Here is an 11583-nt window from a genome sequence, read left to right on the forward strand (position 1 = left end):
ATCTGCTTTTGAATCAGTTGTTTATTCTCGTTCATCATCGTAGTTCTCAGCCGGGCATGGCTGACCAATGCACATGGTATTTTTTTGCAAACGCTCACCTCAGCTCATTCTGTTATTGCTCATAACCACTTTTCCGTTCAGCTAAGTCACTGAGCAGTGTGTGAGATCTCTCACACTCAGGCTGAACATAATTTTTTTTTCTCTGGCCATCTCCGAGCTGATTGATGGGATTACACTGCATTCTGTCTCATAACTCAGTGTAATATCAGGCACAGATTCTGCTGGGATTAAGAGGTAGCTGTCTGACCTGAAGAGCACAGTGTAGTGTAGTCTGTGTGCTAATCTCTGTGTGGGCCCTCCACATCCTTTCTGAGTAATATATGAGACAAGGCGCTGCAACATTTAGATAGACTGGGGGAGATGAAAGAGCCGTGTCTGTTTGAAGTGTGTGGGTGATGGCCTTGTGTACTCATGAGACTGATTCTCTTCTTGTGTGTATCTGTGTGACTTTACAGCCCTGAAGAGCCCTGCGGCGTTTCACGAACAGATCCGTAGCCTTGAGAGAGCCAGGGTAAGAGCAGGGCACCGAGCCCCAGTCCTCCTCCACTTTCCTCAGCCATCTGGGGTCTCTGATCCTCCATGAAACCTCTTCAGGGGTTCCCCAGCTCTCAGTAATGGGACACATGTGAAACCTTTCAGTTGATTTAGTAGCTTAAGCCTTCTGTAAATGTGTTTGTTATTTGCAAAGCACAGAGGAGATTATTATAATGGTTACTTTATGATCCCTGAATTACTGAGGGGTTTCGTTTTCTGAAACTCTGTATCCTTTCTTTCTGTAGACTGAAAATTTCCTAAAGCACAAAATCCGCAGCCGCCCAGAAAGGGCCGAGTTGGTCCGCATGCACATTTTACAAGGTAATCCTCCATTCATGAGACATGTAATGGCTGCTAATCTGCATGCTGGGAATGTTTTTGTTGAATCTATTATTTTCTAAACAAAGCGGTAGCTTGTTAGTAGAGCCAGGCATCAATACAATTAATTCAATTCTGAATCCATAACTATTGATTCAGTTTGATTTGATTTTAGTCATTTCTGATGCACTTGGGTATATTTCATTTATATGTCCATTGCCAACAAGTTATGAATACGTTATGATTTTACTCTAATGCTGATATATATATATATATATATATATATATATATATATATATATGAAGAACAGTAACACACCTTTTTGAAATATTCATTAAAAGAATCAGTTTATAATTGTCTTTTGTTTCAGGAATCTGGTTAGCAGTGGCTACACTGGCTGCGTTTGTGAATAGTGAATATTGAATAGTGAATGTTTTTGATTCACTAAAAGGAACTGCAAAATGTTTCTTGCCATTATTTTGTGGTACACAGTTTTCATATTCATATTCAATACAGACTGCAAACTCAAATTCACAACTGCGGTGCTGAAGATTCAACAGCAGTGGCATACATGCAGTAGTTGTGAGAGTGCTGAAACTGATACAGGGAGCCTAACTTGGTACATTATGAAAATATTAATTTCCCCAAACTATGCAGATAAGTTTGTTCAGCATAAAGCAGTGAGAAAGCAGCCTAATTCCATGAAAGCAAGAATAATTTATGTTCAGAAGGGTCAGCCAGGTGCCGTACATGTCTTGTTTATTGCTGTGATTGAGTTGACCATTGTGTGATTGTTGTGGTGTTTGAGGACAAGTGTGGGTTTGAGTGATTGTTGCACTGATTGTCATTGGTTTTTTGGTGGTTTGGCAGAGACTGTGGCGGAGCCTTCTCTGCAGGCCACCCAGCTGAAACTGAAGAGAGCTCGATTGGCTGATGACTTAAATGAAAAGATCTCTCAACGCCCCGGCCCCATGGAGCTGGTGGAGAAGAACATCCTACCTGTGGACTCCAGCGTCAAGGAGGCCATCATTGGTGAAAATGTGCACTATGATTAAGGAATTAAATTGGGGGTAAAATTGCATGTTTATGAATTATGCTACATTTTCCTTTGTGTTCATCGGGTAGATGGTCAGATGCAGTACCCCAGAACTCTAGAGGAACAAGTAGATGAGGACAGTGGAGATGCATTTTCACCCGAGCAGCCAGGAAGTCAGGAGTCCCAGGGTTCTGCAGCCTCACCTGGGGAGGTCCGGACCATAGAGGGGTCTTCACCAGTGCCTAATAACTTTTTACAGGTTGTTCTCTCTCCTTCTTTTGACTTCAGGGATCGAACACTGGGAGCTCATGATGCAAAAATACAGAATTTGGTGATTCAAGTTTTGCAGTATACTGAGATTCATTATTTGTTTTTTTCACAGCACTTTCCTGCAGTCGCCACCACTTCGACAAATTTCTTCAAGCCTTTTTCCAGCAATGAGCAATCATTTAGCCCTCCAGCACCCATGCCACAGCTAGTCACCGTGGCCCATGTGAAGTCTGGGCCCACCCTAGTAAAGGTCAGTAAAGAACTGTGTCTTTTATAGTAAGGGAAAAACAACAAAAATGTATTAAACCTTGATCAGTGGATCTCAACCTTTTTTGACTTCAAGGGCCCCCATTGCCCACAACAATATTTGACCCCCCCACACACACACATATAAAAATAACCTAGTGATAAAAATATGTTGTTTTTTAGCTTATTTTAACGCTTGTTTTGCCTTGTTTTAAAGTATTTTAAGTCATCTTGAGGCCCCATTTGGCAGTTTGTTGAGGATCCCTAATGGACCCTGGCCACCTGGTTGAGAACCATGTAATACATAATGGGAAATCTCTGTTCAATCTACAGCAGAGTCAGCCTAAGCTACCTGGGGACAAGAGCCGTAGCAAGAAGAGCAAGGAGGCCAAGCCACGTGTGAAAAAGTTGAAATATCATCAGTACATTCCCCCAGACCAGAAACAAGAACCCGACCAAGCCCCGATGGACTCTTCATATGCTCGATTACTACAACAACAGCAGCTATTTTTGCAGCTACAGATCTTGAGCCAACAGCAACAGCAGCACTACAACTACCAGACCATCCTTCCTGCACCTCTCAAGTAAGCAAAGAAATCCTGTAATCTGTGTATTAGGCTCTGTTGTGTTCGCTATGCACTGCTTTGCCAATTGGTGAATCTGAACCATTTGGCAAAGGTCATATTTTGCTTTTGAAGCTAGCCAGGATGTGTTTTGTTAGCCATTAGTATAATGACTGCACAATAATGGTTTTAGGTGGAAAATGTCTAAAAACATTTTTGTTGCTGGTGGCACTCAGGACCATTACCTGTTTTCCAATAACAAATCCTGTTTAGTGATTTACATTAATGGTAGGAAGTCGATGAGGTTATTCCTCTGCTTCCTTTTCCATCTCTTGTGCAAGATTTATTTTAACTGTCATTGTTTTCTGCTGCTGCTTTGTTCAGTGGTGTTTATTTTTTTGAGAGCTGAGGTCAAAGAAACAAATAGTTTCTGCTGTGATGTTAAGTGTTGTTCCTCCCCTCTTTTCCCATCTGCTTCCCTCCTCGCCAGGCCTGTGATAGAGGGCCAAAACAGCAGTGCCACGGTCGCTATTAACAGCACCAGCAGCCTTCCTGCCTCAATCGTGTTGTCTCTGCCCACAGCAACACCTGTGCGGCCCAATAGCACCCTTTCCAACCGCAAGGCTGGCACACTACCAGCCAACCTGGAGGAGATGAAGGTACCGAGAGATTCTAATTCTACACAAAACAAATATCATCAATAATAGAAACACTACTGTTAAAAAAGTTTGAGGTTGGTACATTTTGAAAAGAAGTCTCTTATGCTCATCAAGGTTGGATTTATACAAAAAAAATGCAGCACAACAGGAATAATGCAAAATATTACTACAATTTAAAATAACTGTTTTCTATTTTAATATATTTAAAAATTTCATATTAGAATGATTTCTGAAGGATCATGTGACACTGAATGCTGGAGTAATGGCTGCTAATTTTTTTTTGTGCATTTTCAGCATGTATTACTCCAGTCTTCTATGATTTGATCCTCAAGAAACATTTATTATTATCAATGTTGAAAACAGTTGTGCTTTTTTAATTATATTTGTGGAAACTGTGATTTAGTTTTATCAGGATTTTGATGAATGCAATGTTTAACAGAACAGCATTTATTTGAAATAGAATTTTTTTTGTAAAATTATAAATTTCTTCTCACTGTTACTTTTGATACATTGAATATACCCTGCTGAATAAAATAATTAATTTCTTTAAAAAAAATTCAGATTATTTTGAACAGTTTATATGGTGATATATTTGGTAATCCAAAAATTACTTTATTTTCTGTATTGAGCTAATATTTTTAGAGCTAATGACTGCACTAATAATGGGTGTATTTTGGTAGGTGGCTGAGCTGAAACTGGAATTAAAGTTACGTGGTCTTCCAGTGTCGGGAACGAAAACTGACCTTATTGAACGACTTAAGCCTTTCCAAGAACACCCTGTCACTTCTTCACCCAACAACTGCAAAAGACCTAACACACAGCCCTGCAGCACACCTATGGAGGTGTCCAGCACCACTACAAGCCTCTCCCCCATCCAGCAGCCCCTTGAAAATATGAGCTCCACTCCGCCTGTGTCTCCTGGTTCTTCAGAGCTTCATCGAAGAGAAGACACATCCATGCAGGGACAGGCAGAGGCCCAAAACCACAGTTTAGTAAAGGCAGCTCCTGTTCCTGAAGAGCAGGACCGGAGACTACACGAAAAGGAGCGACAGATCAAGGAACTGCTGCGTAAACTGGAGCAGGAGCAGAAGCTGGTGGAGAAACTGAAGATGCAGCTAGAGGTGGAGAAAAGGAGTGGACAAGTCATTCCACCTGCAAAAAATGTTTCCAGTCCAACCACCATGTTGGCATCTGTCAAAACAGAAAACACTGTCCCTCCCAACTGTACACGGAGTTCACACACTACACCAACTCTGGTGAAGCTCGAGGAAGCCCACCCCAGCCAGGTGACAGCTACCCCTCTCCGTCAGTTCATTATCAGCCACCAAGGGGTGCCACAGGTCATAGGGCAGCCCCAGACGCTGCTAACCACTCCGCATGGGGGCACTCAGATCCTTCTTCCAGTGCCCCTGGCGAATAATACCACTACCATCCAGCTGCCCAACACTAATGTCAAACTACAGGTAACAAAATACATACAGACTGCTTTCCATATGTTATATACTTTATAAACTTATGTCAATACTAAATATAATTTCCATGTCTTTTTTTGTAGCCAGTCTTGCAGGCTGTTTCTCCATCAGGCACAGGTCTAATTCAGACCCCCCAGCAACAGCCCACCAAAGCAGAGAGTCCTACATCACAACAGATGCTCAGTCACAACCACTTAGTTCAGGTCAGTCTCATGATTGAATGTAAAAATGTTCCTTCAGAATATATAATGTAACAAATATAAGATGATTATTATTATTATTATTATTATTATCTAATATTATTTATTTATTCTATTATATAATCTGTAAATTGAAAGTGTATCACAGTTTCCACAAAAAATATTAAGCATCACAACTTTTCCATTAGAAGAATAAATTACATTTTAAAATATATTTAAAAATAATAAGCAGTTATTTAAATTATTTCACAAATTATTATATTATATTATATTATATTATATTATATTATATTATATTATATTATATTATATTATATTATATTATATTATATTATATTATATTATATTGGTAACACTTTACAATAAGATTCATCCTTAGTTAACATGAACTAAGAATGAACAAGACTTCTACAGCATTTATTAATCTTTATTAATATTAATTTCAACATTTACTAATACGTTATTAAAATCAAAGGTTGCATTTGTTAATGTTAGTTGATGCACTGTGAACTAACATGAACAAACAATGAACAACTGTATTTTTATTAACTAACATTAATAAAGATTAATAAATACTGTAACAAATGTATTGCTCATTGTTAGTTCATGTTAGTTAATACATTAACTAATGTTAACTAATGAACCTTATTGTAAAGGGTTACCATTATATTATATATTGTTAATTCGTAGCGTCAAATGAACATAATTTTATGTGGTGTAATCTGCTCTATTTACTCAGTATAATTGAGCTGATATATCTACAAAATGTCCAACCACTTACTGGAAAAAAAAGTAGCAGACACTGTTGTCAGTGATGTTGATCTCAAAATGAATCGTCCTGGCTAATATATCACAACTTTTATCCACACTACAGAGTTTGTTTTTTAACCGAGTATTGAATGACTGTGGAACCTGAGTGAGAACAGGATCAGTTCCAGCAGGAGCAATCAGAACAAGTGAACATTATCTGTGAGCTCTGGGATCATCAAGTTTTTGTCTGTCCAGCAGAGTCATTCATCAGTGAGATGGATGGGAGTCACTGCTCTCATTTCTTTCTAGGCTTTCACTCTACTGTAATTGGCCTGTCCTGGCAACAGTGCACCATGCTAAGGTTTCCCAGCTAGATGCCCATTCCTTTGGCATAGTGAACGAACCTGGCCTGATTCCTGGATGACCAGAGTAACTAGAGCTCATTGGTTGTGATGAGCTGATAACATTTTTATTGACAGCTGTGCAGTACGGACACATGCCAACGTGACCTGAGGTGGCTTGTTCTTGTATCGAGCAGCCTCTGATTAAGGGCGGACAGAAGATTATAACATAAACCAGGCATATGCTCTCTATGATGCTAGTGGGTGTTTCTGAACGCTCATGGCCTATTGGTTTACTCTTCACACAGACTCTGCCTGTGAGCACCGCCGAAAGGTCAGGTTTCCAGCACGGTACCAGAGAGAACCCAGCAGGCCTGGAGATACCTCAGTGCTTCCTCAGCAGCTCCCCAGAGAACAGGATCTCGCCTCAGACGTCCCCCATCCCATCAGCCCTTATCAATGGGCCACTAAGCAAGGTAGCACATCCAGCTCTTATTGAGATGTTTAGTGTGTTGATGTTCTGTTCTGTCTTAAATGTTCATTCACTTTTTTTAGTCCCAGACCTACATCCAGCAGTCCCCAGTTTTCAACCAGACGCCCAAGAACAGAGAGCCGCCCCGGTATGAGGAGGCCGTCAAACAGACCCGCAGCCTACAGAATCACGCCGTCTCAGAGGTGATGTTTTCTACACATCTTAGCATTCTCGTACACATACTGCGTTGGTTACTTGGTTGTTTCAGCAGGCAATCTTATACCTCAGCCAATGATTAACTCATGTTGTTCCAGTCCTGTATTATTTTCTCAAATTCTTAAGCGAATGTCTGATCCTCTGTTTTTCATTCATGGTTTGGGGATGGTGACACTTTCAAGCTCCAAAACATAGAAAAAAAGCACAGTAGTCCATGTGACTCGTGCACAAAAGGGTCAGTTCATCTCAAGGGGTTCTAATGGAGGTTGCTTGACCATTTTTGACCCTTTCATTCGGAAATTTAAAATATTCTAGCTGAACCCCCTGCATGAGTATTTTAAGATGATCATTGTCACATTACTTTTAAGGCTGGTAATCTTTATGCACCTCACAATCTGATTCAGAATCAAGATCCGATTCTGAAACAATTGTTGTTTAATTTGACCGACTTTGAATATCAACTTTATGAATTTTATTGCATTACTTATATAATTACAAGTACTTTTTAAAATAACTACAAATTAATAATAGATCAAAACAATTGAATGTCAATAATTATTTCAAAGTATGAGGGCAATGAAGGATTTTCCCAGCAATATTGGCGTTTAATTTGTATTGATGACATCATAAACAGTCTAATAGGCTGCATTCATACTAATGCACAGATCTGTTTTAAAATATCAGTTTTGTCCTGTCTTTAAGACACGACTAAAGTTTTGACACATCGCAGCTACAATAGCTTTGTATGTCTTTTAAAAAAAATTATTCAAAATATTCACACACTTGTTGACTAGATTATGAAATATCTGATATTACGATTCTCAAATATTTGTAAATAAATGTATGTTTTCTTTTAAACACATTTATAATGATCATTTTAGTTGATCATTTAATGATCATCAGCACCATCATGTTAATTTACACTTCAACGTACTGTATAGAATCAAGAGTCTGTTGGATTTACAACAGGTAAATTCACCCACTCCTCCCAAAAGACATGAAATGAATTGGCCTTCACAATAATATTCTGACAAAACACAACATCAAATAACGTTTGCAAGGTTTTTTTCCCCCAATCATTTGCTGTAGAATTTCTGCTTCCATAGACATCAATGTGTATTTTACAAAGTATACTTTCTTTTTTTTTTTTTTTTGCTAGTACTTGTGTATGTATTCAAATGTCTGAAACCTAAAATAAACATTATGTGGTTGAAAATATTGAACAGTGACATATGCCAAGCGCTAGGTGAGTCTCTCTCTGGCTCAACACCAGTCAAAGTGTGAAAGCAGGTTTGAATTTAGCAGTTCTAATCACACTGTCTTGCGCTCCAGGGACCAGGGAATGGAAAAGTGCAGTATGTAGTATAGTAGTGTAGTCTACCTAAGCTCTCATTTCTCTCATTTTCTGTTACTTGGAAGAAAGGAAATAATACGTGGTCAGAATGAAACGAGGATGAGTTAAGGTCTTGTTTAACCATTTATATTATATAGGAGGATAGGAATAAATGACAGAGGAAAGATACTTAAGATAAAGAGATAAATGAACCAATATGTATGAAAATATTTTTATAAGGATCTGACATATTCATTGTATTTTATTTTAATATTTTTTTAGTTCTGTTTTATTTTCATATTTAGTTTTTTCTTGTGTACTATCATATTATTGTATGACGTTATGGTTTCTGTAAAGAATTCTGTTAATGCTGGTAAGGGTAATACTTTATATTTAATGAGAACTGTCCCTTTAAGACTCTTTGTTTGCATTTAACCAGAGGCACTACTGTACTTGTCCATTGTTTACTGCTGTAATATAGTTAATCATTTGTTTGCCCTTTCTTCCGTGCTGTCCTTGAATTGGAAAGTCATTTTATTTTTTTTGTCGGTCCACAGATTCCCACAGCGACAAGTCAACAGATGGATGATCTCTTTGACATTTTAATAGAAAGTGGAGGTAAGTTTGTCATATTGTTACAGACTACTTCCATTTCTCCACAACTCCCACTATATATCCAGATTCTGATTTTTTTGTTCACGATTGATATTTGATAATCGTGAATATGAAGAATGAGAAGGTCAGACTCATCTTGGCAGTCCGGGCAGCTACATTTCCCAGAAGCCCCATTTTCAGCGCCGTAACAGCCTGAAGTCTCCAAGATTCAGGGCCAAATAGACTACCATTAAAAAGTATGAATAATATTTTTTTTGGAAGAAATTCATATTGTTATTCAGGATAATCAAAAGGATGCATCAAAGTGACATTAAAGGATGCATTAAAAGTCTCATTAAAGATATTTGTAAGGTTCAAAAGATTTTTATTCCAAAAAAATCATTCCAAATTCATCAAAGAATCCTGGAAAAAATGGATCACAGTTTCCACAAAAATATTATTCAGCACAACTGTTTTCAACATTGATAATTAATCTTGAGCACCAAATCATTTTAAAGGATCATGTGTCACTGAAGACTGAAGTAATGGCTGCTTAAAAATTCAGCTTTGCCATCACTGCCAAAAGACTATATTAAAATAGAAAACAGATATTTTAAACTATAGGTGTTTTAAAGAACTACCGTTTTCTTGTATTTTTGGTCAAATAAATGCAGTCTTGGCAAAAAGCATTGACTCCTTTCAAAAACGTTGGTAACACTTTACAATTAGTTAACATTACTTAACTACCTTAGTTAACATGAACTAAGAATGAACAAGACTTCTTCAGAATTTATTCATCTTAGTTAATATTAATTTCAACATATACTAATACGTTATTAAAATCAAAGTTTGTATTTGTTAACATTAATGCACTGTGAACTAACATGAACAAACAATGAAGAGCTGTATTTTTATTAACAAACATTAACAAAAATAATTAAATAAATTAAATAATGTTAACTAATGAACCTTATTGTAAAGTGTTACAAAAATGTTTTGAAATCTTGCTGTACTTAAACTTTCGAATGGTTTGATGGAGATTATCTATTAAACATATTTGTAAAAAAATATATATTAAAATGTCAACATTCTTGTTCCATGCCATTTTGTTTTCTGCAGAGATTACTCCCTTTAGTCAACAAGACCCATCTGTGCCTAAGATGATGCCCGTCACGGCCAACATCACCACCCTGCCTATCAACACCGCCCTGTCCCGACCGCCCGCCCAGGTGCAGATGGCACCCCCTCCGGCGCTCATGGTGGAACCCCTGCCCAGCCTCGCCTCCCTGGACTCCGACAACCAGTTGGAGGCTTTGCTGGAGGGCACGCTGGTTGGGGACACAGAGCCGGAGCAGAGGACTTTGGGCCTGTTAGAGGAGCTGCAAAACCAGATGCTGGAGCAGCCAAACTCCCCAATGGAAACTTGTGAGCTGGGTTTCACCGACCCGCCTCCGCCTTCCTCCTCCGCCCTGTCCTTTAGTCTCCAAGACACCTGCCTGGACAACATGGAGTGGCTGGACATCACTATGCCCGGGTCCATAGGTGGACTCAACCCACTGGGCATCACCTCTGAATTCCTGGACACTCACGATCTGCAGCTGCACTGGGACTGAGAGGAATCGCTTCAGACACGATTATGCTTTCAATCGCACAACAAGCCGTTTGTCTTTGGGGCGTACAGTAGGGGAAGTAGGGATCATCTTTGTGGCAGTGGTTCACATCTGGCAGCTTCATGTGACTAGACTGCAGCTCAGCTGTACACTTCACTTATGCTGGTTCTATGTTCACCATCTGTTCTCGTTCACATTAACGCTCTTGTTTGATCAGAATAGACACAAGAGCCTTGTGGGTAATGCTGGCTAGGTCCTGAATGTGCTCTCTTTGCTGTGCCATACTGAGAGGGAGCTGCTTTCAGGCAGATTGAATTCTGCTGTATTGCTAATTTGTTTAGATTTTTATTCATGTGCCATTGACATCAGATTGGTTGCGGTCAGTCTATAAATATGGCTAGGTATAAGGAAGGGAAGGCAGTGGATTCCAGGCATAGTGGAATTACGACCTTGATCAACAATGCCATTATTATTAACAATGCCCCTTTTTCAGTGCTGACTGCAAGATTTGGTGGCAGATATACACTACCGTTCAAAAAAAATTCAGCAAGGATGCATTAAATTGATCAAAAGTGACAAAGACGTTTATAATATTGCAAGTAATTTCTATTTAAAAAAAATGCTGTTCTTTTGAACTTTCTATTCATAAAAGAATCCTGAAAAAATATATTTATATATCACAATTTCCACATAAATATTAAGCAGGATAACTGTTTTCAACATTGATGATAAGAAGTTAATAATAAGTTATTATGCATCAAGTCACCATATTAGAATAATATCTGAAGTATGTGACACTGAAGACTGGAGTAATCACTGCTGAAAATTCAGCTAAATATAATAAATTACATTTTAAAATATATTACTAGAACTAGAAACTATATTGATATGAAAAAATATTACTTTTT

General features: G+C 38.4%; 1 protein-coding gene across 1 annotated transcript in view; it reads left to right on the forward strand.

The window, feature by feature from the left end:
• Nucleotides 1-11322, forward strand: part of mrtfba (myocardin related transcription factor Ba) — a 29157-nt gene extending 17835 nt beyond the window's left edge. Inside the window, exons 4-16 of the mRNA XM_084134890.1 lie at nt 516-571; nt 840-915; nt 1784-1945; nt 2039-2208; nt 2332-2469; nt 2799-3049; nt 3519-3687; nt 4368-5150; nt 5243-5362; nt 6759-6926; nt 7006-7125; nt 9029-9089; nt 10185-11322. Of these exons, the coding sequence (XP_083991016.1) occupies nt 516-571; nt 840-915; nt 1784-1945; nt 2039-2208; nt 2332-2469; nt 2799-3049; nt 3519-3687; nt 4368-5150; nt 5243-5362; nt 6759-6926; nt 7006-7125; nt 9029-9089; nt 10185-10678 (2768 nt within the window). The 3' untranslated portion in view covers nt 10679-11322. The remainder of the gene's footprint in view (nt 1-515; nt 572-839; nt 916-1783; nt 1946-2038; nt 2209-2331; nt 2470-2798; nt 3050-3518; nt 3688-4367; nt 5151-5242; nt 5363-6758; nt 6927-7005; nt 7126-9028; nt 9090-10184) is intronic.
• The last annotated feature ends 261 nt before the right edge of the window (nt 11323-11583 follow it).

This window comes from Abramis brama, assembly GCF_963993115.1.
Source record: "Abramis brama genome assembly, chromosome: 14".
In the NCBI taxonomy this organism is placed as follows: Eukaryota; Metazoa; Chordata; class Actinopteri; order Cypriniformes; family Leuciscidae; genus Abramis; species Abramis brama.